The sequence below is a fragment of the Aythya marila genome (assembly GCF_965140915.1).
Source record: "Aythya marila genome assembly, chromosome: Z".
NCBI lineage: Eukaryota > Metazoa > Chordata > Aves > Anseriformes > Anatidae > Aythya > Aythya marila.
In genome coordinates this window covers 23,808,321-23,835,639 of record NC_139080.1, presented here as the reverse complement: position 1 = coordinate 23,835,639, position 27,319 = coordinate 23,808,321, and the positions used below count along the sequence as shown (strand labels likewise).

General features: G+C 38.7%; 1 protein-coding gene across 3 annotated transcripts in view; it reads right to left on the bottom strand.

Moving 5' to 3' along the window:
* Window positions 1-15,700: 15,700 nt before the first annotated feature.
* Window positions 15,701-27,319, bottom strand: part of PIK3R1 (phosphoinositide-3-kinase regulatory subunit 1) — a 58,802-nt gene continuing 47,183 nt past the window's right edge. For all 3 annotated transcript variants that reach the window (XM_082783758.1, XM_082783760.1, XM_082783759.1), the window contains 9 exons: window positions 26,666-26,768; window positions 25,853-25,951; window positions 25,559-25,739; window positions 24,956-25,081; window positions 23,877-24,019; window positions 23,433-23,609; window positions 23,191-23,259; window positions 20,756-20,926; window positions 15,701-20,300 (listed from right to left, as the gene is read on the bottom strand). In XM_082783758.1, the coding sequence (XP_082639884.1) occupies window positions 20,111-20,300; window positions 20,756-20,926; window positions 23,191-23,259; window positions 23,433-23,609; window positions 23,877-24,019; window positions 24,956-25,081; window positions 25,559-25,739; window positions 25,853-25,951; window positions 26,666-26,768 (1,259 nt within the window). In that variant the 3' untranslated portion in view covers window positions 15,701-20,110. The remainder of the gene's footprint in view (window positions 20,301-20,755; window positions 20,927-23,190; window positions 23,260-23,432; window positions 23,610-23,876; window positions 24,020-24,955; window positions 25,082-25,558; window positions 25,740-25,852; window positions 25,952-26,665; window positions 26,769-27,319) is intronic.

The following is a 27,319-nucleotide window of genomic DNA, read 5'->3' as shown; positions in this document are numbered from 1 at the left end:
AGAGATTAGGCAAGCTCTCTGGTGACTGATATTCCACTGAACTGAGGAGGAGAGTTAAGTTCACTAATGAACAGCAGGATTAAATTATTTCCCAGAAAATATAAATCAGATCTTGCATTAAAGATTGTTATAAGTATCTCTCAGCCTTTCTTTTCTGTGTAGATGTGTGTCATTCTCATGAGGTTGAGGTGGAGTCTGTGTAGGTAAGAGTACAGGATAGTGTTGCCTCTGCAGCTAAAGAGTAACAGTCCATAGCCAGAAAATATTTAAAGCCTTTAGACTTGATGCTGTGATGAGGATCAGTGTACCCAAGGACTAATGAGGCCTAAAGAACAGATTGGCCCTAACAGTGAAACAACTTTCTTCGTCTCTTTTTGTATCCGCATTATTCTAGATGTAATGGGAAGCAACCTCAAAGAGTCACTGCTCTGAAGTGTCTAATAAAATTTCTTAGTGATGCAGTTTGAAATGTGAAGTTTTTTTCTCCTTCAGGATAAAGTATCAAGTGGAAGCATTGTCTGTATTGTGGATGATGAATTCTGAGTGCAGTGAGGGAGCAACGCTGACAACCGCTCACTGGAGGGTTTCTGAAAACTAGCTGTGGTTTTGAGTCACTAATTGTACAGCAAACCTGTGCTTGGCCTGGCGTTATACATAGCTATTAGCTGAGATGTAACAGAGAAATGTATTCCATTCAGCATTTTATTTTTTAGGGCTTGCCAAATGTTGTGTAATTCCCAGTGGTGATAAATGGTTTTGAATCCCAAGAAGCCAACGCATTCAGAAGGTGCTCAGTACTTCTCCTCTGGGGAGGCTGAGCTAACAGGCTCATTGCAAATCAAGTCCCAAAGCAGTGCAGGTAGGGAAGTGCATATCTGCAGGTGGGCAGAGGCTGAAAGGTCTATAATCCCCTGATCAATATCAGCCCAGGCAAACTCATTTGCAGTCCTGGGATAATGTACCACATTTCTGTTTTACTTGAATAAGTTTGTACAAGAAATACATTTCCCTGTTTTTCCTAATGTGCATGGCAGCTTGATACAGGTAAACAGATATAGGGGTTTGCTTCCTGGGTGCTGATTTCAAACCCAGATTGAGAGCTAAGACTCAGCTTTTTCATGGATTTAGACTCAGTTCAAGAAAGAGATGAGGACATGGTGGATTGTTCCTGATTCAGACCCAGGGTTTCTAAACATACAGGTGAAGTGGGGCATTGTCACTGCTGTAAACCTATCTCAAGCATACAGCATGAAACAGATTTTTTGCAATCCAAAGACTTCTAGCAGATTATGATGTTTGTTGCTGCTGTGGTTCAGTTTCTCTTTGAAGTAAATAGCATTAATAACACAATATTAAAGTTAATAAAACAATTTCTTAGTCCATACTGGAATGATATCTCATGTTTACAGGGCAGTTCCCCAGTCATGCCCCATGAAGCATCCTCTTCCATGAGAGAAATTTTTCTGTGCTAGCCCTTTGGGTTCAGTTATCTCTGTTGCATTCCTTATGCTTGTGTTCACATGAACTCCTCCTCCACACAGCCCTCCCCCCCCCCCCACACACACCAGAGGATCGTCCTGAATGCTTTCTTTGAAAATCTAACCAAAAAATTATCAAGAGCAAAGACTCTCTCAGTCTTTCCTGTTACTCATAGCTTTAAAATATCTAAGCAGTTTATTTGAAACCACTGCTTGGTCTAATTCTGTCCCTAATCAAATTATTCTGCTGTTAGCTATTCCATTGGTAATCCTCACAAAATTGTTTCTTAGCTAAGCTGTAAGTAACAAATTCTCCTCCACAGGCTTATTTCTAGGGTCAGAGCTCTTGGTCCCTCCACCCTGACCCTGAGCTTTTAAAGTCTTGAACATTTCCTCTTGGGGTTGTGTTGCCTTGAAGTAGACAAGTCAAGGTGATGCTACTCTGCTGAATGGCTCCACAAGCAAAGCCTGCTTCACATGACTTCAAAGCCATTTGCAGCAGTCCTTGAGTTCCTCCTATACCACAGAGATCACTGCAAAGCTATCCACTGAGGCACCATAATCCACCAGTTGGGATGCTTCTTTTTTGCTACATCAGTGGCAATCACTTCTTTCATGAGAGTAAATGAAAGATAAATAATGTTCCTATTTGGTGGGAGAAAACTCAGAGGGAAGAGAAATCAGTCTTCTGCTCACCAGAATGGCTAATTGTTAATAAGCTTCTGTCTCTGAGTCAGTTTAAGAGCAAAAAGCATCTTTTTCACGGTTTAGTGGAGTAGTCTCACCATGATGCTAATAGACACTTGGAACAGGACTTTTTCAAGTGAGATCTCTTGTTAGTGCTATTAAAGTAGATAAATAGAGCCTATTAGGGTATATAAATAATTAAATGGATTTCTGAGTAGGATCTTGAACCGTGTTCTCCTGTATTCCTGGTGAGAGATCTAGACACTGGGCCATCATATCCCTCCTAATTGCCTGTGCTTGCTCCGGGACTGTGAATGTTTAATTACTTCTACAAAGGTGAATAACTCCCACAGAAGAGGTTGGTATTTATGGGGTCTAGTGGTGATAATGGTTGCTGAGCTTTGCTGAGCTTATTGTGTAGTTAATATTACAATGCTGTTTCAGAAGTGCAGTGTCCTTGGTCATTTCTCCCAGACACTACAAATAGATGTTTGATGATTATAAGGTCTATGGAAATTGGTCTTGTTAACATTCAAAGCTTTTTTTTTCTTTTTTTTTTTTTTCTTTTTTTTCTTTTTTTCTTTTGTGTGTATGTTTAAAATTTTTCACTTTTCATTTTGTATAGATTGGGTGTTGTCTCATGCCTTTGCTGAAACAGATAAAAAGAAGAAATTTGACCAATTGCAATGACAAACTTGCAATGGGTAATTTAGTACACACTCAGATAAATTCCTGCTTGCCTAATACATTGTACGTACTTGTCAGTCGTAATACTCAGCAGGCTGCAAGAAAAGAGAGGGAAAAAAAAAAGGAAAAAGAAAGAACCTGAGGACAGGATATCCCATCTGTATTCCCAGGGAGGGATGAATTTGTTTTTGGTGTAAGAATGTTTTGGATGAATTGTGTCCATTTCTCCACAGCACGACCCAGATTGAAGAGGTAAAAGTCATCAGTGAGGTTCCTGTGCACAGCCTGGTCTGACAGGCAAAAAGCTTCTGCATAGCTTCCTGCCAATTAACTCATACTCTCTCACAAGGCCAAAAATAAAGTAAAATGCCTGTAAGGCTACTGAATTAAACTGAGTAATAAAATAGGACAAAGTTGATCAGAACCATGTTACATAGTCTCTCATACGACAGTCATTCAGCTAGTGGCTCTGATAACTGCCAGCTGTGGCTTCATGTACCACCAAACAGGAGGAATTGGAATATTTGCCTTAAAAATGGCCCAGAATTAGATATAGTTTGGTCTCAGCATGACTCTTTAACTAAAATCTGGAAGAACAACAGGTTTATCAATGTCATGATTTACTTCCTCTTCCTTCCTTCCTTCCTTCCTTCCTTCCTTCCTTCCTTCCTTCCTTCCTTCCTTCCTTCCTTCCTTCCTTCCTTCCTTCCTTCCTTCCTTCCTTCCTTCCTTCCTTCCTTCCTTCCTTCCTTCCTTCCTTCCTTCCTTCTTCCTTCTCTTTCTTTCCTTCTTTCTTTCTTTCTTTCTTTCTTTCTTTCTTTCTTTCTTTCTTTCTTTCTTTCTTTCTTTCTTTCTTTCTTTCTTTCCTTCCTTCCTTCCTTCCTTCCTTCCTTCCTTCCTTCCTTCCTTCCTTCCTTCCTTCCTTCCTTCCTTCCTTCCTTCCTTCCTTCCTTCCTTTCTTTCTTTCTCTCTTTCTCTCTTTCTCTCTTTCTTTCTCTCTTTCTCTCTTTCTCTCTTTCTCTCTTTCTCTCTTTCCTTCTCTCTTTCCTTCTCTCTTTCTTTCCTTCTTCTTTCCTTCTTTCCTTCTCTCTTTCTTTCCTTCTCTCTTTCTTTCTCTCTTTCTCTCTTTCTCTCCTCTCCTTCTCTCCTTCTTTCTTTCTTTCTCTCCTTCTTTCTCTCTCCTTCTTTCATTCCCTTTCTCCTTTTTCTCTCCTTCTTTCGCTCCCTCTCTTTCTCTTTCTCTCTTTCTTTCTCTCTTCCTTTCTCTCTCTTTCTTTCTCTCTTTCTTTCTCTCTCTTTCTTTCTCTCTTTCTTTCTCTCTTTCTTTCTCTCTCCTTTCTTTTTTTCTCTTTCTTTTGCTCTTTCTTTCGCTTTTTCGCTCTTTTGCGCATTCTTTTGCTCATTCTTTCATTCGTTCATTCTCTCCTCTTTATCTCTCCTTCCTTCCTTCCTCCATTCCTTCCTATGTACAGCGAGTCCACTTAACTAGAACTTCTTAAAGTAACACAGAATGACAAAATAGGTAAATGCCAGGAGGTAACAGAAATTTCAAAATGCACCAGATGGAAATGTAATGCCTCACCTATGCTAATCCAGGGATGAACAGGGTGATTCTGATATGTTCCTAGGGCTTTTGCATTCTTCCTTCGACTCCAAGATGAAATTTACAATTATGGCTGAACACCAGATAAAAATGAGAAAAAAAAATCCCCTCAGAATAGGAAGCCTCCTTAAGTGATTAGAAACTAGAAGGACTCAATTATCAGGAAAATATTTGTAACAATGGGAATGTTATTTTCATGCAACATGACTTCTGAATATATGTGCAGGCAATTACCCAATCTATTATAGGCCACTGCATATTGGATGGCAGCTACTGAACTCTTGGCTTCAACATGTTTGTATAGAACAGTACCTTAATTCTTCTTCCCCTTTCTGTTAATGGGAAGAACAGCAGCTGGGAGGAACATTTGCTGTAGGCAGAGTGTAGACTCCATTAAGGATCAAACATTTAAGCAGAACATTTCAACAGGGATGCAGAACCCATTTAGATTTCAGCTGTGAACATGTTTAATCTTGTTTAAAACTGAGCCTCTTAGAATGTCTATGCAAAAGCAGGGAAATACTAGAAATTAAGCTTCTGTTTCCTTTTGAAGCAAAAGATCATAAGATCACAGTAAGAATATCCCCTTATTTGTTTGTGTTGATAAATAGTTACTGTAATTTTAGTACATGTAGCTATGGTACTGTTCACCCCAGAGTTTAAATGTGAGGCTCACATCCTCCTGTGGAGATGGAATTCTGCCAGATTGTCTAAAACTTTTATTAGATCAGTTATGAGATCTGGGACACTTAAAAAATAGAAAAATAATATACATGAGGCATGAGTAAGAATCAAAATTATGGAAAAAAGCCAAAGCAGAACAACACCCCACGTTTTTGAAGGCAGGAGCCTAAATAGGGATGTGGAGCTGACCATTGCAGCTGAAGCTGTAATAAGCCTAATCCTCAAATACTTAAAAAATTTGGAATTCAGGTCTGAATTATTTCAATAACTTTTTTTTAAATGATCTTATAGTTCCCTTAATAATAGCTTCCTTGGTTATCATTGCTTCCATTCTCAAAAAGCACAAGAAAACACAATATAAAAACACAGGGCAGGCAGTATACATATTGAATCAGTGGTAAATGTGTCTTAATACCTATCTGCAGCTATGACCTGTAGCAGATTATTTGAAAACGAGTATAAATATAGTGTACACTAGCACTTGTCTTGACCGTATTTCAGCTTTCAGCTAGCCACAGTTTAAGGATTTCACTGCCTGGCAGTTGTAGCAGCATTTTTTGCTCAGTACTCCTAATGGATCTGTTTGCCATGAATTTGTCTAATCAATCACTGGTGTTCACAGTTCCCTGGGTCAAAGAATTTCACAGTTCAGCTATGTATTCATAGTCATTTGTTTTAAACCAACCACCTGTTAAGTCAGTTTGATGCCCATGGACCTTGCGCTTTGAGAAGCAGTAACTAAACTTTCTGTTTGCCTTCTCTGTCTTTCAGAAACAGTTGTACCTCTGTCACATCTCTTCCTCATCCTTGTCTCCACACTGAAGTATAGCAGTCCCACTAATTTCCCCACTCTGCAAAACCGGTACACACCTTCAGCCACCTTTGTCATCCTATTTTGGTAGCTTTGCTAGTTTTATTATCTGCGTTCCAGGATGAGGGAGACCACAACCACATGTAATCTAAGATTTCCACTATGCTGAAACAGCCAAGTTGCTCACCAAATTCTGAATCACTCTGCTTTGGGCTGGGCATTATACAAAGGCTTCTAACAGATTACTGTGTGATAAAGCAACAGGCTTAGGTGTGAATCTCCATTGCCAACATGAGAAAAATAGGTAGGTACAGGACTTCTGCGCTGTGGCAGTAGCAGTTAGTGACTCATCCTATATATCTGTCTACAATTAAAAAATAAAGAAAGGAAGAAAGAAAGAAAAAAAAAAAAACAAGAAAGAAAAAAACAACAACAACAACAAAAAAACAAAAAACAAAACAAAAAAAAAAACCCACAACTTTATACATTGCAGTTTTAGAAGAGGAAACGTACACCTCCCTTTGCCCTTACCACTAACGAAGAAACTGCTTCCTCCCTGCCAACTCCCACTTGTCTACACAATGAAACAGCAACAGAAAGAGATGAACTTTCCTGATTCAGGTGACCATCACAAGCATGTATTTTCTTTTCTCCAGACTCAGTGAATGTGCTTTCATATCAACTGTTCGTCCTACCCTGAAACTGACTGCTGATGACAAGGCAAACCAAGCATCCAATTTGACTGCCAGTTTGCACTGTGCCTCCTTGCCCCAAGCTGATTTTTTAGACAGGCAAATGAACATGCAGAAGAATGATTAAAAAAAAAAAAAAAAAAAAAAAGCTAAGGACATCATTGTGAGAACAATATTTAATCAAAGTTTATAGCTCAAATACAATGGACAAAGAGATCAAGAAACTCAGGCATCTGTAAGAATTGTCAGGCTCTTTAAGTGGGAGATGCAAGTTCTATTTTCCACTGTAAGTACCATTCAGATGTACTGGGTGCATGCAGTCAGGCACACAAAGGAAACAGATTTCTATGACACCAGCACAAAAACTCTCCATGGGAGCTTGTGGCAGCACAATTAAATGAGGCTGATAATTTACACTTTCTCACTTACAAATGCAGTATCATCAGTACTAGATAAATTATTGAAAAAGTTGTCAAATAAATTGCCTCATGGATATGATCACCATTTTGCTGGTTGAACGGCATTTAAACAGCTGTTCCTTCAGTGCCCTCCAAAAGGGATTATTTGAGAGAAGTTTTAATGTGACTCTTCTTTCACTTAACTTTCTTTAACGTATACCCTTGGTATAATTCTATTACCCCCTCAGGATTTTTACTTCTACTTCCAAGTAAATGATAGGAGAAAACTCTCCTATTCTGGGCTATGTATGCCTTCAAGACTAGGAGGCCAGAACAGTGATTTCTGTTCATTTGCATTTAATAAGATTGGTAAAGAAAGCAGAAACAATTTTGAAATATTTCAGCTTAGCAAGTAGGGGTGGGCTAATCAGTGAGTGGCAAACCTGAATGCCAGCCAAATCTACCCATAGGAACTGGAGATAATTCTGGTGAGATTCCTGTGCTGGGATTAGATGAGCCAGTGAACCTAAGGAGATTTTAGGCACATGCTGCACCATCATATGTATTAGTCCATTTCTAGTTCACAGAAATTTGTACTGGGGTTGGAGTATGCTGGAAGGAGGGGGTTTGAAACAGAAGACCTAAGGGTCTTTCTTTTCTGTTTTGCAACTTCCAATCTGTTAAAAGTTAGTTAAGCCGTGGCATGTTTTTAGAGACGTAAAAGCTTCTAACATATTTGTTGGCATTTTCATTGCTGCTGTGTTCAAATGCTCCTTTTTTCTGATCCAAAAAGCCAGGCAATATTGAACTTTTCAGTAAAAATGAGCCAAAATAAAAATGAAGATCTAACATACCTTTGAGATCTGTGTGGATAAAGCAGTTATGAAAACACCAGTCCAGTCTGGTTTCTGCGTTACAGTCAGATCTGGATGGGTTTGGTTTCCTGTTCTGTTTTTAAGTTGTATCTGTTCAAAGCAGAGTCTGTGATTTCTGTAAATGCATGAGATGGTTTCTCATGGCTAAAAATCCTCCCAGACTTTGGTCTTTTAGAATCCCAAGCCAGACTCGCATCACAGACCAATTAGGCCTTGAAAGGTGAGTGTTGACCTAAAAGTAGTTCTGATCTAGATGTCAATTTCTGAGCTGTAATATTTGGTAAAGGACCACGAAATCAAACTGCTTAGAGGAAAAACAACACTATCTTTACTGCTACACAATTACCTGTCTCATCTTAAGTCTGTTCAGTTTTCAAGAAGCTTGATGCTGTATACATGGGTTAACAATTGAAGTAAGGACGTAAACTCAGTCTTCACTTGCTTCTGGTGAGTACCATAATGACTGGGCTTACTAAATTTTATTTATTTATTTATTAATGTCAGTGAATATTTTTGTTCCTACAGAGTCAAACCACCAGTGGATTGAAGCTAATTCTTTAGTCAGGTGGAGAAAGCATTCACCTAGGATGCCTGATGTCTGACTTTAGCCAGTGCTCAATGCAGAGTCTCCTAAAGCTCACATATGCTAAGCGACAGCAAGCATGATCATTGTTGGCCAACATGCTGTATTAGATGGAAAATGGAGTCCTGCCTTTCATTTTGAACACTGAAGAAGGTCTGCTGAAATTATAATTCTTGTCAGGGTTTCATATCAAACAAGTCAGGGTTTTTAAGGAGAACTGTCCTTGCTGGACTATCCTTGATCAACCATAGTATATGTGCATGCTGAGCCTTACATTCCTGGCCTCTTTCAAGGGCCAAGATTAGATTATTTGTAAGGAATGGATGGAGAATGACAGTATCCCATTGCAGAGTGGGCCATTTATCTGACATAGGAATGTAGCTATGTATTATCAGCTGTGTCAGTACTAACAAATACACCAATAACTTCATACTGATAAAGATGCTGGGCTGGAAAATTAGGCTCTTAATGATCTGTAGAGCAAAATTAAAAAGATAAATAAATCCAAGGTTTTAGATGACTGTTTGAATAGAAAACCTAATCATTAACAATGTTGTCATATTTCTACACCTTGTCTCCTTCCCTTTGCGTTCACATAGGTCTAGGAATTTGATCCTCCGAAAACTGGCAGCTCAGGAAAATGTTGGAAGAAAAGCTTTTTTTTTTTATATATATCTCACAGTCCCTCTCTCTCAGTGGGAGCCAGTTCTCAAAACTCCAGAGCCAGGTTTGTTTCAGAAGTTACAGAGGTGAAAGCTTGCAGAGAGACATCAGATATAAAGTATCTGCTGGGACTGATAGGCACAGGTACCCATTATTTTTTGGTGGGGAGCCTACAGTCAGCTAGTTCAGCTTCATGACTGTAGAGATTGAGCTGACACTAATAAATAAATAAATAAATAAATAAATCAGAAGAAGCCATCTGCCTAGCTTCTTTTTATTTTTTTTTTTAATTTTTTTTTTAATTTTTTTATCTAGAAAGTTTTGAAGGTAGCAGCACAAAGAAGAAACCTTTTTTTTTTTTTTTTTTTTTTTTTTTTTTTTTTGTAGCAAGGGCTACATGCATATTACCAAATCCGGCAGTACTTTTTTGAGTTTCTGAGTTTGAGAACGTTCTTCAGGTGTGTTCTGATTGTGTGTGAGGGCAAAAGTTAACAACTAGGTTCCCTTGCAGCCACACTGCCACAGAACACAACCTAGTTGTCTGTGTATGTGCATGGGGGGCACAGCTTTGGTCTGCTTTGGCTAGTTCACCTGTGAGTGTCTGGAATATCAAGATCTGAATACAGTTAAAAAGACACTACTCTTTGCTTTTGGTTGGAGATGAAACAAGAAAACCTAATCCAGAAATTCCAGATACTTGCAAGAAGGATGGGACACGGTGATAGAGTTGTGGTAGATTTATTTTCCAAAATCCAGAACATCTTTTCTGGGAAACTCCTACAGCAGTTAGTGTCATTTCCACTTGTTACTTTACAGAAGCATGGATTTCCTAGGCTCATTACGAAGTCTGGGGCAGTTGCCACTTTTCACTATTTTTACACCATCTTTACACTTTTTTTTCCCCCTATTTTTTTCACTAATTTTACACCATTTTTAATGGACAAATTAAATTTGAAAACATGGGGAGGTAGCATTTTGAAATGAGGACTGTTCATTGGTGCAGCCTGGCTAAGAAGCTGACTATGTACTCAAGTAGTCAGCTTGTCTTCAGAGCCAAGGTCATGTTACTGGTTGTGTTTAGCTACGCGCAATGCCAAGCACGCCCAGGTGTGCCCACAGATCCTGCGGTCGCAGTGTCAACATAGTACGGGAGCATGTGCATTCACATTACGATAGATGTTCTAAAAAGCAAGGGGGAAAAACCAGGTTTTTGAGTAGCCACAGCTACAGCATTCCCCAGTTATAATCAATAAAAAGAGCTCCCATGAAGCATTCTGTTAGAGGGTGTGCTCTTCTGCATGTGACAGCGAAAGGAAGATTATTGTGAAAACAAGTTCGTACAGGGACATTAATGGAAATTTCCTCCCCTCTTCTGAAATCAGCTATTTTGAACAAGCATTACCGAGGAACTGCTACACAGAGCAAGCCAAGAGCGTGCACAAGCGCCCTTGTGAGTGCCTTGCTCTAACAGGCAACAGCATGAGCCCAGCCCCTGGCCACACCCTGCTGGAGCCCATGTGGCCCAGCCAGATAAGAGGCATTTTCTCCAAGGCAAGGTCTTGCTTGGCTGTGCCTGCCAGGAATACTGCGGGAAATTGACCATGACAAGATTTCAGTTTCAGTAACGGTGTTAGCAGTGAGACACATCAAGACATTTTGAAACAGCAGCGTCATTTAGTTGTGTGTCTTTGTGCACCAGTTGGCATTTTTTAAATCACTTTATTCCCTCTCTCCCTATGAAATACTCACAGCCCTGCAGGAAGGTGGCTGTGTAGATGTATTCACCTGCCAACTCGATCTGTACTCATGTAGGATTGTTCTCTTGTCCAGAAACCTGAAGTGCTTACCATAAACAGGTGCAATGCTCTGAACCCGTTCTGAGGGTCTTGTTCACATGCCCTGAGGACTCCTGGTGCTCATGGGTTGCCTGACAATCCAGGACTTTCTTGTTTACATTGCCTGTTATCAGTAGAACAACAGCAGTTTGCATAACAGCTTCTCCTCTTTCATCTCAAGTCTCCTGAAGCTTCTTTCCCAAATGTTGTTCCTGCCTCAGAACATAATCCCACATGTCACTGCACCTGCTGAAACCGATGGGGCTTTGCAAGGCCAGGTCTCCCATTTCACTGGATAGGGACACTCTCTATGCCAGAACTTTCTTGGCAGATCACTTGCTGATGAAAGGTTTGGTTTAACTGACCTGGGGCATGCATGCATGTAGTGCTACAGCCAAAAAAGTACCTAGGCCTGCTGTCTTTTCGATTTTTCTATATAGTAGATGAATGGGGAATCCCACCAGCTCTCCTGCCTTGCTGCAGAGCTCAGCGTGCCTGGGAAGTAACTTGCCTGAAATCATTCCTATCTTAGTTTTCTTGTCAAAATATCCCACCCTGTGATCCTGGCTGTGGAACAAATGGAAGGAAAGATCGTCAAGTTCCATAAGTTTCCCCTGGATAAGAAAGGAAATGCAAATGTGGTGACTAACAAACTGATCTCACTTGGAAAAACCAGCAGCCTCTCCATCCATGCCTTTTCAGCTGATCACATGGCTGGCAAGAAATCAAATTATTCCCTAGAAGATAGGTCTCCGGCTTTTAGGCAGACTGGTGGTCAGTTGGGCCTGCGGATGCCAAGGGCAGGCCTCAGTAAGACAGACTGCAGGCAGAGTCAGGGCTTGCTCTGAATCTGGCAGAGAAGCTGGAAGTATTCTGGCATTACTTCTCATCCACCTTCCTCTGTGTGTAACCCAGCATTAGGAAGGATGCTGCCCAGCATGGTTTTGACCCTGTTACTTTCATAATTATTATGAAAGACCCTAATTCTGCAAACCAACTGAACTTCTCATCCCAAATTAGTTGTTCCTTATCATTACGCCTAGGAGCAGAAGATACCACAGCTGGTACTGGAAAGATTGAAATTGAACTGCAGAGAAGAGATTGAGTTCATCTAACTTTAGCCTCCTCCAAGCTGCATCTCTCACGTCAGCCATTTGCCTGGGCTCCCCCTCCAGTCAATGGAGCGACTCCAGAGCATGATTCACCACAGCCTAAGAATAGAGCCTGAGGTAGGTGGGGTGAATCACCCTCGGGAATTGCCTGTCTCTCTCTGTGAAGAGAGCTTTGCCAGATGGCTTTGATGACAACTCTTTCTTTTAGGTGCTTAAAATTAGAGATGAATCCCACCTCAAAATGTTCAACCTCCATGCCTTCTTGAAACAGAGAAGAACCAGAGATAGAGCTGCAAGCGAGCACGCAAATTTGCCACTGTTTTTAAGTGGCAGCCTTCACCCCACAGAAAAATAACCCTGCATGGATTTTAAAGGGAAGGTGAAAGGCATCTGTGCCCCAGCACAGTGCAGTTGGCATCCTGCCCAGAGGACATGGTGAGAGGCACAAGGCTGTTTCCTTCGCCTCTGCCTTCTAGTATGGTGTGGCTGGCTACAGCTGCTGGACTTGCATTCCTATCATATTTTCATATCATGCTCTCTCAGGTCTTCACTCGCATCCAGCTTCACAACGTACAAGCTGCCAAGAGCTGCTTTACCTGTCTTTTAAATAGGTAAAGCAATAGGCCCGAGGGCACAATGAAAACCTTCATCAGTATGAAGCACTGGACAGGTGAGTGTGGTGTACCACCCTGCCACACAAAACAGCCACGCGCTTCCCTTCCAACAAGTCACAAAACATGGACTCAGCATGGCTCTTCTACCCAACACCCTGTGGAGAAATCTGCTGAAGTACGTAGAATGGTTGCCAGATGACGAAAAGAGGGAAGGATTCATCTAGCTAGCACCTTTCACATAGCATTTGTGTTACACCAAGAACAAGATTCGTGGGGGAAAAAAAAAGTAACCTGGGTAAGGCAATGAACATTTATAGAGGAGGAAATGTTCTCAGGAGTGAATTCATTATGTTTCTTCTCAGGCCAGAGTTTTCTAAGGATTTAGGAATACCAGATATATGAAAGTGAAATCATCATCTGACAACTATATTCGTGCCTGGTTTTGTCAATATTGTTTGTTCAAGGACTTGAGGACAGGAGGTTTTAGATCCTTTTGTGCGTTACCTGTTAAATTTTTCTTCTATCAATATTTGCACATGTTTAAATTGGTGGCTTAAACTCCTTTCTTAGTATGCAAGGGTGATTTCTTCGTGCTAGAAAGAATGGACTGAGAAGATATATTCATGTAATAGTATTCAGGTAGGGAATAGAGCCTGGCACAGCTGTGGATAAAAATGCTGCTTTTTCAAAGAATTATCAGGACGTTTCTGGTCATCTGATTGCTGTTCAGAGGTTAAAGTGCTGGTCCCCACAAAGATTATCCAAAGTTTGAATAGCTGCTGATTGATTGATACCTGTTTACCCAAAAAGTCCCTACAGAGCTTCTATTTTTGGCAGTCTATGTATTTGAGGACATAAGTCCTCAGCAAGACTTAAAAAAAAAAAAAAAAAAAAAAAAAGGACACACCGGAGCCATGTTCTCAGTACAGCTCCCACAGTTAATGCTTTTTCTTGTTTCAAATGCATTAAGGAAAAGCTCTGTGCCTTTTGTACAACCCAGGTCTGACTGGAAAGTGTGTCTGACACCATGTCCCTGCAGGCAAAGCAGAATTAGTTGTTTTTTTGCCTCGTTTCCAGCCTGTGGTGCAGGCAGGACGCCACCATTTACAACTTCCTTAGTTTCCACCCTCTAAACAAGGGCCCTTGCAGAGGTGCTGGCCTTGCTGCCATGCTGGCTGGGGCCAGTCTCAGCTTTGGATGTGCAGAACGTGGAGGGGAGGAAGAGGAAGGTGGCTGCCACATCTCCTGGGTGAAGGCAGAGGTGGCCATGTTTGGGCTTGGTGGGACATGGTGGGCTGTGTTGGGTGTCTCTGAAATGTAATCCTCTCCAGGAACATGCTAATACACCCCATGGCTGTCAGGAGCCTTCAGAGGACTCCTGTGAACCAGAATGGCCCTTCTGGTGTGCGGGTGTAAAGGAGGGCCGCCATCCTGAGTAGCCCTCAAGGCAGAGAAAGCCTGTGCCACCCATTTTGTGCCTGGCTGCCCACAGGCAGCTAAGTGGTGCCTGCATTTGTCTTGTGTTCCACCTTTGTGGAGAGGAGGCATTGCCTGTGTCCTTCAGAGGCCTGTAGTAGCCTAGAGTGAGAAGCCTAAAATTTACTTTTCCAATTTTGAATCAAAGAGACCTGTGAGAAGTTACTCATACATAGGACTTCACGTGAGTCAAGCAGCTCCACAGGAAAAAGAGGATGAAAAGTATTCCTAAGCCTTTAAAAAAAAGTCAGCCACGTGTAGCTGCAGAGATAGATTCAAACAGTTTTTCACATTCCTTATGAAAAATGGCCATCAAGCCTCAGGAAGAAAGCAGAGAGAAAAAGTAGGAGTGTGTTTGTCTGCAGACAACAAAAATAGAATGACATTTTTGCAAACTATTTTTTTCCAGTCTGCCAAGTGTGATTTCTATACAATGTATGATATAGGCCAGAAAGCCGCTGGTCCGTGGATTTCTGCAGATTATGATCAATCTATCATAATTTCTCTCAGTAGCTGATGAGTAGCTGGAAGATGTGTGATTCATGACCATAACCGTATTTTTAGATGTAGACCTCTCTGGCTACAGGATCTTGTGTTGCTTAGCATATGCCCTGAGAGCAGGAACAAGATAAATGTGGTGTCTATTTAAAAGAATCAGCTTACTAATTGAGAAGAATTGCAATGCATATGTTAATCAGAGATCTAACCGCACTTTCTATCAAGTGAACTAAAAATATTGTAATAGCCTTTAGTCTGTGCTTCTTGCAAGAAAGGCCAGTGATGACGTAATTTTAGTAATTGCTTTAAGCCTGTGGTACCTGGGTACCTCAATCTTGGAGTATTATGTGACTACAGTGAGCAACACGTGGGCAGATTTTGGAATGGAAACCTTGTGAACAGGAATCTCTTTCTGCTTTTAGAGGGACTCGCTGGTTTCCTTGGAGGACCTCTCCTGGGGCAAGATATGGATGTGCCTGAAACATGAAAATACTGTATGCCAGCAATGAGTGAAAGAAAACAATGCTCGGAATCAGCCTTGCCCGATCTGCCTCTCCATTCTCCCCCTTCTTCATTGTTACCTTGGTTTTCAATATCAGGGGTAGTCATGAAGCTGGTAAATTACCTCTGGCTACAAAGGTTGACAGGCTGGCTTCATGGAAATCAATGACAAAACTCATTCTAATTTCAGATGAAACAGCACTTCATCTGCAGTATAAAACACAAATGCACTGCTTTTGCAAGAGTATAAGATTAGCAGAACTGTCATTTTGGCAATATTTGCTACAAGACTATTTTGGAGCTACTCAGCTGCTTCTTCAGTTCAATCCATAAGATGGCTGAGAGTAAGCTGAAATCATTTTCTCCCTAGTTCCCTTTAATAATACGAACACTTGGGTCTCATTTTCAAAGTAGTTCACATATAGAGACAGGAAGCATCAGCAAAGGATTCTGGTAAATGGACATCTCAGTCCTCACTGAAGCCTCAGAAACTGAAATGCAGTTTCAAAACAACCTTTATTCTGCTTGAAGACTTATTACAATTTTTAAAGCAACTTAAAAACAAGACACAGCTCCATCAACTCTATAGCTTGAACAAAATCTCAAGGAGGCATGTTTTCACTGTTGCCTTGTGAAGGCAATTTACAACCGACTTTACCCTCCACCTCCTCAATGACCATTTTAAAACAAAGTAATCTAAATGTTTTAAAGACATTTAACAGAACAGAGCTTTATTTTTAAAAACAATAATAATAATAAAAAAAAATAGCAGCATCTTGGGCAGCTAATGCAGTCTCATTAGGACAAGTGCAATGTAACGTTACCCACTCCTCCAGTCCAGTTTAGTTTTCCACGGCAGTAAATACAACATGATTCCACATAAAATGTTGCATTTTGGAACCTTGTCCTATGGGAGGCATTGTGCTTTGTGCTGCCCATTTCTAAAGTGACCCTGAAAAAAAATACTATCAGGATTCACTTTCCCAACTTAATACCATGCATAGCAAAAGCACTGTGTGAAAATCGGCAGAAGTTTTCCCCATTAGAAGCATTTGCATGTTTTCCCAAGCATTATTATTTCATTGCCAATTACAAGACAAAGCCATTTCTTTACTACAGAACAGTTGACACCAAATAGAAAATTTTAAGATTTGGTTTTACAGTTTGATAAGATTTTTCTAGATAAATGAACCATACAGACAAGCTTTTTTTTTTTTTTTTTTTTTTTTTTAGAAAAAAAAAACAACAACAACACAGAAACTCAGTCTTCTAACTGTATTTGGAAACATGCTGCACCCACAAAGGTCTAGTGCATGTGTGTGTCTTTACACAAAATTAATATCACTTACTGAATTCAGCAAAATGATCACGTTTGGTGAAAATGCACCTATACTGAGATCTATTCATACATAAACACAGCAAGTGTGTGCGCATATGCACTGATGCACACATGAATATCCCCAAAACTGGAAATCCCAATTTCAACTTACGGAAATCAGAAGCTCCTAATTTTCCCTGTGGGTGTTGGTTCTCTGTGTTATGCCTCATACTTTACAAAAGCCTTGCAAAAGTGCTGCTGCAGTGCAGCATAACTCAGGGATTTAAAATAAAAAATTCCCCAAACCAAAAAAACATACCAAAACAATTTCCACCCTTGTATCATATTAGGTGGAAAAAGTATACGTCAATAGAAACACAGAAAAGCATTGCGTTTCTTCAGTTATATCCACATGCCTTTTTTTTTTTTTCTGTATATATTAGTCTGTTTGAGATCAAATCAAAACTGGAGTGAACAATATGGTACATTAAGGACAAACAACTCTGCAGTGAATAGGGCCTTTGGCAGGATGCAGCTCTGTGCATTAAGGAGGGAGGGAAATGCAGAGGCCACACAATACCCAGGTACCAAAGAAACCCCACTCATGCCCACTTTGGGGGCGTAAGTGATCCTTGTGAATTGCACAGACCCTGTGTAGGCAGAACTTCCCCTAACGAAGCCCTAAAAGCATTTATCCCCATAACATAGTGCTTATTTCTCATTGTTGCTTGTGCAATAAAAGCAAGTGCCAAATTTGCACGCACACTATTTTTTCTCTGCTACAACCACAGATGAAGTGAAGTAGTACAGCACAACAGGAACAAATGATATCCTGTACTGGGCTGGGCATGCTAAGGATATGGCCCACTGACATAGCAGAGGTTTTCTTAATATGAGGAAAATTAGATCCAAATGCCTTAACTACGATGAAATTTCTTGAGAAATACTAAGTGAAACATCCATTCAGATTACATATATTTCGCCTATAGAGAAAAAAATACAATTTTACCCTTAAAGCATTTAACATTCAAAAATTAATATATGTCTGAAGAATACCTTGGATTGCTACAAGTTTTAAATTGTTGTATATTGAGCTAATTTGTAATGTCAAGCCCAGTAGTATGACTGTCATGCTAGAGTAATTGTTGCTTTTCATAGTAAAAAACAGTTATTAGAAAACCAAATTTAAATGGTCCTATTCTGAGAGGCCTGAAAGGAGGGTGGAACAAGGAATGGAAGGGATGAAGACTAAACTTCTATTTAGAAAATTAAAAAATCTGAATAATTTTGAAAATGATGACTATCCTGAAACATTTATGTTGGTTGTATCTTGTTTCCTGATATAGATTCTACAGAGAAAATACATCTATAGGAAAGCAAAGACAACCCACCAAAAAAGCACAAAATCCACATAATTAAAGAAAAAAACAAAGCTTTACAGTCTCAGAAATGAAGGGATAATGTAAAAAATAGAAGATAATATAAAAACTACTGGAGACAGGCAAATTCCTCATTATTTCCAATAGCTTAGTAAGTACTGAATGCTTGGAATCAAAATACATGTATCTCTAAAGCAGAGTTATGAGACAACTCCATGGGACCTACTGTTTTGATTGTGTGTGCAAGTCCCTTAAATAGTAATGGGTTTTCCCTGTGCATCTGTGGGGAAGAATAAATTCATCTTAATTTCGTCACAACTTGTCCAATATTTATATGAACTTCATTACTTTATCAATTTGCAATGCACGAATTTCTGCAATGGTCATGGCAAAAAATATATAACAACAATAACCACTGCAAGCCACCCACAATGAATTGTCCCAGAATTACTACTAAGTTTGCTTTAGTGGGATTCATGTATTTGTTTCCTTTAAACAAACCATAATTCTGTAAGTCTCTAGTGCCTGAAACTATGAAAATGTTCACTTTGATACTCCCTCAGTCTACAAACTTATGAAAATAAATCCAAAATATTAACTATGAAAGCCTAATCATTTTTCAGAACAGAGGTTTTCCAGTCTTACTTAGCCCTATGTTGTATCCAATTGTTCTGAGTACAGGTGGGAGATTTCTTTAAAAATACTAGTATGATAAACAAATCCAGGCAACAGTTTAGAGAAACTTCCTTCATATGAAATGAAAATACCTTGACATGCTGACAAAAATTCTGCCACAGTAGGTCAAGATGTCATTTATTTACTGTGAAGTGTGGATTCATTCTGAAATCCAACGTATCTACTCCAGTAGCTAAATTTTTCTGTTTTTCTGCAGTCATTATCAGAGAAGGATACACAATTTTTTCATCTTCCAAATACAAAGACAATCATGACAGAAGTTCAAAATGCTTCAAAAGCAAACATAGCAAGGTACCGTACTCTAAAGGTATCTCTGAAACAATATTGTTGGACTCAATGATATTTTGTAATGTTCATATATTTTTATTGAATAAAGCAGCTTTGAAGCTTATCAGGCACTGCCCAACAAAATATTTAGTCAAAAAAAAAAAAAGATGAACTTTTTAAACTTTGAGCTAGTAGCTCAATATTCTATACAAAGAAAATTGTAAAATATTTCATAGTTTTAATTCTGAAGCCAACTCTTGCTGGCTTCCTGTACATTTAAAAAAAAAAAGAAAAAGAAAAAACAGAAAATGTCAAAAGAATAACAAAAAGTAATCATTAAGAAAAGTATTCTCAGGCAAAAGAAAGAAAGACAAAAGAAGGCAAGGAATGAAGAAAGAAAAACAAGCTTAACCTGTAGACATGCTCAAGAGAAGACTACAGCCTAAAGAAAATTCAGTATTGCATAGCATGGTCTAAGAATTCAGCTTCCAGCAAACAGAAAGGGGAAAAGAGAAGCAGTTTGGTATTGATAGTTTCCATCAATGATAGTTAGTCATTCAATATGTACATTATTAAAGACTGTATGCCATTGAAAGTCCTGTTTTCTTCAGTCTTAAATATATTCTTAAAACAGGATTTTTAAACGTCTAAGCAAAACACTTCCTGGCACTTCACTGTTACAATTCCTCCAAACAACATACTGTAACTGAAGTCCTTTTAAAGTGTCCCTTATAAATGAAAGTGCCATTCTGCTACATATCATTCACCAGAAACCAAAAAATCCACAATGCTGTGTGTCTGGATCCACTGAGTGCAGCAACATCAAATCCAAGCCAGGTTGTGACCAAGAAATTCCAATAACCAAATGACAAAGACCTCTTACACCTTGTGTCTGCAGAATCCAATGTTCTAGCTGGTAAAGCTTCAGAAGTGGTCGTAAACAAGCACCATGGTTAAAGGCCTCTATGTCCCTGCTGGGAGATCAGGTTAGGATTTCTCTCTCTTGTGTTCTTCTTTTCTCAATTAAAAAAAAAGCACTTCAGATTAGAAACATACATTCACAGCTTAATACTGTGATCTTTCCGACTGCAGTTGTGAAGGAAAGCTCTAGTCCCATCTCTGAAGACAGATAGCTTTGACACTGCAGCTCAAATTCTTGAGTAAGGCTGAAAGGAGCCTGCTCTCTCCAGAGGCCTCAATGTTGTCAAATCTTTTCTTTAGAAAAAAAACAAACACCCAGAGTATTAAGATCTTCATCGCCTCTGCTGTGCATATACTGGGTAGGCTAGTGTGACATTGAGAGAGTCATTGTGCTGCACAAGTGATGTGTGTTGATAATGTAGCACCAGTTCTTTGAGAGAGTTGTACAAGTTATATGGCTCTGCAAATCCATACCCAGTAGGTGTTTTGTTTATCACACAGTGCTTAACTTCTCCATCCACCCTAAAGAAAAAAACAAACAAACAAACAACAGTTTTTAGTTTGTCAGTACAGTAAAATTAAGCTAGAAAATAAGGTACTGGCAATAAATCTTAAAACACTAGTCACTACATAGGATTCCTTCTATAGTCTTCTGTGGTGGAAAAATGGTAACAGCCTAGGTTTAACCCAAATTCCCAGGTGTTGCTTAAGGATGCAGGAGTTAGGCAGGACTTAGTAGCTGTAGATAAATGAGTTACTCCATGCTCTACTTTCCCTTGTTTTCAATGAGCCTCATCTATGTGAGCAGCACAGGTTTGAGCTGTGTAGAAAATGGAGCTGCAATAAGAATGGCCTCATGACTTGTTGTCTGCTTCTAAGCAGAAAGATCCAAGGGGATCCACACACGTGCAAGTGTGCATGTACCCCTTTCTCAAGGTGGGTGCCTCAAATGCATCATTCGCATTTAGGGTACGTACACAACAGAGCAGGCATAGCAGCCTTGCTTGCTGCTCTCTCGAACCAGGAATGTTCCATCTCGCTTTCCCCGCAGAAGATTTTCAGCTTGGCTTCTGTTGATATTTCCCACATTCCATGTTCTCTCATCATGATGGGGCAAGTCTTCATCATCATCTACCATAGAGTATTGGCTGTCAAAATATGACAAAAGATGTTTGTGAAACACGTTGCAGAGCAAAAACCATGAATATGCTGGTCCCCCTTTCATATCACTTGGAAAAACTTGGTTAGTAGGTTGTCTCCCTGGTAGAACTAGAGGCGTAAACCATGTAATACTACAACATTTCACCTGCTGAACAGAAATAAAAGTTCTGGTCCTTGTTTCTTTTAAAAATACTCATGTAGATGTGAAGATGGACATAAAAGGATGCTGTTTTATCTATCAGAATCTGCTGTGAGGATTTCAGCACTTCTACCATTGCTCACTGTTCTGGTATACTGCAAACCCACCAAAATCAATATCCTTTGAGACAGCTTCATTTCTAAAGATCAGAACACTTGGTCAGCAGTGAAAAATCATGCAATGTATTGATTGCATCTGCTGCTTGGGAGAGCTATGAGCAGTTGTACAGGTAGATAGATAAATTATTCATATGGTAGATGGCTTTGTGAAAAGGTTGGAATAGTAGTGTTCTCCTTCCTTATGAGATTATGAAAAAAGCATGTTATATAGGACCTTCTTTACCAAAGCTGCCACCAACTACAAAGCTGATTCAGAGTTTCATAGAACCCTCTGAGTTAAACCCACTGTGAAAGAAGATGTCTTTGGTTCAGCTATGGGGACACCACTTTGATACTCTACAGTTCCAAAGCTCCCTATTTGCCCAGCAGCCTGCACCGGTCAGCTTTGCCTTTGCTGCTCTACTTACAATCAGTTGTTCTGAAGAGTATCAGAGTGGTCTACCATGATCAGCAATTTCACACATTTTAATTTTTCAGGAAAAAAAGGGTTCTTTTGTTTCAGATGACCTGCTATCCAGCTCCTTTATCCCATCGTACTTCTTTGCCCTGTAAGATATTCTAATGCATTCAGTTTTGGCTCTATTTTCAGCACCTAGAGAAAGAGACTCCTATTTTTACTGCTGCTTATTATACTCATTTTTTTTCTGTTTTACCTTAGAGAAAAAGTCAAATTCTCAAAATTTAATTTGCCTGCAGAAACCTGAGCACTTAACAGATTCACTGACAGGGAGAGTCAGAGAGACAACAGTTTCACTTACTATTTTGATGCTATGTTATAACCACAGCCTGGCATTGCTCTTTCTAACTGATGAGGGTGCCAGTGGAAACAAGTGCCTACGTATTCTCCATTATATCTTCTCTGAGCAGAGCTAAGACTGAGTGAACAACATGGCTTTAAAATGTGTATGCCATATTTATTCCCTTCTTCTACCAAGGTAGCCGCAGCAGTTGCACAATTTCCAGGAAAACAGCAGGAGACTAAGCAAACCAAGCCAAATTAAAATAGACCACTAATGTGGACAAAACTAGAATGTAAAACCAGAAAACAGTCATTGTCAATCTGCTGTTTTTGCTATATGTTCAGTCATGCAGTGTAGAAGGCATGCACAGGAGACTATACAAGCAGAAAATGTTGATACAAATATTACTCAGACCACTTGGTTTTTCTACTTGTTCACTCTTCACTGCTTACTATTTTTAACTGTGAATTTAAGGCACTTTGATACTATTTTGCAGCTTGCTTCTGTTTAAAATTTGGTTTATATTTGCTTTTTGCTGCTTTTTTTTTTTCTTTTCATTTTTTTTTTCTTTTTATTTTTTTTTTCCGGAATGAAGCAAAAAGCAAAACCTATTCAGTGGCCAGGCCCCAGCTAGAACCTGTACTAAAACTGAATTGCTGAAATGATGGAATACTATCCTGCCATTTCCCAGAAAGACTGACTAGACCATAAAAATGGAGAAGGACCACTCTTCAGCATACACAATTTTATCACCTCCAATAGCAATGTGATACACTGATGTGGGCACCACTATACTAGATAGCACCATGGTGTCAACATATATAATCGGGAAACAGCCCACCTGTGCCTAAGAGACCTTCTGAACAATTTATTTATTCCTATGACATCCCTCCAAGATACCAACACCTTATAATCTTCATATTGCTGGTAAGAATAAAGACACAGGTTAAGTTCCAGTGCTTTGCTATAGTAACCTGATTACACACTTCCTTGAGTAATGGCAGAGTAGGGGATGAGAGGGAGTCCTTTCTGATACCCGTGTTACGTAGGCTGCCCTGCGTTAACAGTGAACATTGTTACAAGAGACCTAGAAGAGATTCCCTCTGGGTGGATATAGAATTAAATATGCTCAATCTCACTTTTGTGCAAGCTGATAGGAAATACCAGGAATATTTAAATCTCTTAATACTCACTCTTCTGTATTTTCATTTCCAAGCCATTCATTTAGCTTCTTTTGCCGAACACCTTTCTGAGTCAGCCACCTGGATAATAATACCAAATAAAATTATTAGTTTCAGAAGTTTGGTGCCAATAAATAAATATATTTGCACTATATTATTATTATATTATACTATTACTATATATTTTATTATATATTATTATATATATGTTTATATATATATATATATATTTGTGAATTCATAATGATACTTACATCAAGTACTGGTCTCTTGTCTTCCTCAGCTGTATGAGGTCTGGCTTAATGCTGTTCATACGCTTGTCTATCTCTCTATATTCAGCGGCTTGCTTCTTTAAATCCTCTTCTAATCTACGCCTGCTGTCCACAATTTCACTTATTCGAGACTTCAGTTTTTCATAGTTGTGCATAATTCTGAATGGAACAATGTGGTATGTTATACTCTGATAATGTTGTATTCATAACTTTGTCTGCTGTTTTCTCATATAGACTTTTAAGAGAACAGATTATTTCTCTAAATGTAGCTTCATGCTTTACAAGTTCACATCAACCCCGTTTGAAGTTTGCTTTGCTTACAACTGAACAACTTTAACCTTGACATCTTGCTTTAATTTTAGGCAGATTTATACTTGGCATTATTTCTTTCTTCAAAATCATACAACTTGAAATACACATACTGACCTTTGTATTTCTTTTTCATTTCCTTCGCGTTTAAATTTTTCAATGTATTCCTTACTGTATCTCTCCTGCGTCTGGCACTGCTCTTCAAATATTTTTATTGTTTCATTAAATGCTTCAATAGCTGTTCTTTTCATTTGAATTTCCTGAAAATAAAATAGTTGTTTAAATTACAGTTGTTATCAAACAGAGTGGATGATTTATTGGCTTGTATCATGGAGACATTTCAGTATATTCTAACAGAATGACTTCAATATCCCATTACCAGAATGCATCCTGTCTGCAGAGCTTTACAAAACAGAGGAAACAGGCCTCTGCAAAAGACAACCACGATGAGGCTTTCTGGGAAAGAAAAACTGCTAGAAAAAGAACTAGCTACAAGCTCTCTTTTGTATAAATAAGTTTTTTATAAATTCTTTTTCTGAAGATTACCCTTATGGCAATGCACTTTGCGCTTTGCACCAGCTAATGTCCTTAGAAGTTCAGTTGACTCTCTGAAATAAAATTTTAAGTTACTGGGCTGGACTGGTCTCCAGAGGTCATTTAGTCCATCTTCCTGTCCTCACATGGCTAGTCCAGGGCTAAGTCTTTGAAACTATTAACTTCAAGTTGCCTACACACCTCTACCTTTCTTCAATTATGTTCAGGTTGTAGGGGTGTAAAACTGCACAAATTCACCAAAACCTCAAGACTTGGCTAATAATTGGATGAGGTGAAAGAAGGACAGTGGGAGCTTTTCATTCCTGCAGAGTATCTACATGTCATCACTCCACCCTACATCAGTGAAACCAGACCTTTACAAAACTAGTATTAAAACAGAATGCTTCCTTACAGAGGTGTCTTGGAAACCTTAAGTCGCTCTGATGAGGTCAGTATGCAGATGTGTTTGTAAATCAAGGTGCTTGCTTTGGATGTGTGTGTCGATCTTGAGCACAGAGTTAGGTTGTAGGTGGTGATTGTTAAAACATGAGTAAGCAATTCCACTATACTGAGCAAGCAGAAAATAGCAACATGAATTTAATAACAGTCTTCTAAATCCACATTAGTCTTCCATTCCCCTTTTGGCTTCAAATCTATTTTACCTGAGATGTTCTTGTGTAGTCTTCATAGAGTCTGTCATATTCTCGGCTTTTTTCTTGGAACTGGGTATTATATTCATGTAATTTCTTTCCCACTGCTTCAATGCTGTCCTCTTTTACCACTTGATCCTGGTATGGTGAACAGAAGAAAAGATACTTTGTGAAAAAAAAACAATACACTGAACAGATTTCCAGACTGCTTAAAAATGCCCAGATATTTACATGGTAAACGTGACATCTCTTTTATCAATATAGAGGTATGATATATTATATGCACAATATGCAAGTCAAAATAAAACTAAATGACAAAAAGCAATTTTCCATTGCAAGTGTGCAGCTTTATAATAAAAATTATGTATTTCATCAGCACTGAGTGGGGTATTTAGTAACTTAAATTTATTTCTTAATAATGCTTCTGCAGTATTTAAAATTTTAATTATTTATATGCAATTTATGCTGTTGGTTTTAAACAAAAATATCCACTTTTATACCCACTCTATGTTTTCAAATATTAACAGAGCTGAAATTCTTTGTAATAAATGTCTCCCCAGTCTGCGATAATTTCTTTGTAATTAAGTGGAACACAAAGAAAATAGACTAAATTACCTGCTGGTACTTAGACACTGGATACAGTAATTTTACATCCAGTTTAGGATTGTACTGGGCTAGAGATTCATTCCTGTAGTGGTTTATTAGCTCAACCACAGAGTTGAAAGTTAACGGGTCAGAAAAGCCGTACTTCCCATCTCGGTGAAATATTTTGATTAATTTGTTATTTCCTCCTTTCCTGCAAGTAAAGTTTGTTGAAAAGTTAGGCAGACTTCTACTACTATTTCCGAAAGAAGGTGGTATTTTAAAGGCAGTATTGTAGGTATTACAGACCTACTGTAACTGTCTTACCTTAGTGTAAGCGTGTAGTCTCCATGCATTTTGGTTGAAGCATCTCGTACCAAAAAGGTACCATCTGCAGTGTCTCGAAGCTTCTCATTCACTTCTTCTCTAAAATGAAAGCAAAAGTAACTAATCATTTCAGCTCCTTCTCACTCATTTATCCTTTCACCGTGCTCTAAATTCTTGTTTTAAAATAGCTTTTTTTTTTTTTTTTTTTTTTGTAAGCCTTCTTGATCTCCACATAAATAAACACAGTTATTTAATAACTTATTTAGAATTACTAGTGAACAACTGGGATACAAAACCGATATATTCTATGTCTTCTCACTGCTGGAACGAAATTATATTCATGCAGAGGTCTTCTGCTTGTTCATACAAGCCTGCACAATTGGAGCAGCCAGTGCTGGTCTAATGTACCTATATATAGTACGTTAAAAATGTTGCTAATACATAGCACTTGTTAGTCTGGCTTGTTAACTGTTGTGCCTACAGTTGAGGATCTGGATGAAAGACAAGAAAAAAAAATACTTATTTCTTGGTGTTGTCTTTTCATACTACTATTTCATGCTAGCATTTCATATAGCTGCCTTAAAACAACAGAACAATCACCAAATCATTTACATATTACATTCTAATGGACTGCCAGTAACTTTTTAGTCACGTTTGGAATAAAAACAACTATGATATGTTTCCGTTGGAAAATATCCTAAAAATTGTTCTTAGAGCTATAATTTTTCTATACTTAAGCAGAATACATACAGAGAAAAACAGAGCAAGAATATAAAGTCATACATGAGAAATACATGTCTTGAGATGTTTTACCTTGAGATATCTCCCCAGTACCATTCAGCATCTTGTAGTGACATGTTGTTATTCATGCCGTTGTTAGTTACAGTATTAGGTTTCGGTGGCTTAGGAGGCAGTGCTGCAGATAAAGGGAGAAAAAGTTGAGCATAACTCATTGAAAACATGACCATATATTCCTTGAAATCACACATTACTATATGAATGAGAAAAAAAAAGGAATAGTTACAAAACAGTATTTTCTACCTCTGACAGTATTTAAATGAGGAATCAAGAATTTTACTGAAAAAAATACAATTCAACAAAAAGGATGTATTGCTTCAAGAAAGTATGTTAATTTTGCAATAATATATTTTAAGCAAAATATAACACTAGTCATCTCCTCTCCCTGTGAGGAAAGCATTTGGGAAAAAAAAATCTAAAGTTTGCTATTACCTTCTTTGACTATCTTCAGGTAACTATAAATAATAAAACAGGTAAGATTTCATTTTGTTTTCTCCTATGTGACGATTTTACACTAATATTGCTGTTTTCTCACCTATAAGCTGAGTAATAAAAGACGCAAACCCACAGCAATACTGTATGTTTTAATACAAAGAATTACGTTTCCATGATCCTCTGCATTCTGTGCAATCGTTTGCAAAAAAAAACAAACACTCACTTTGAGAAACC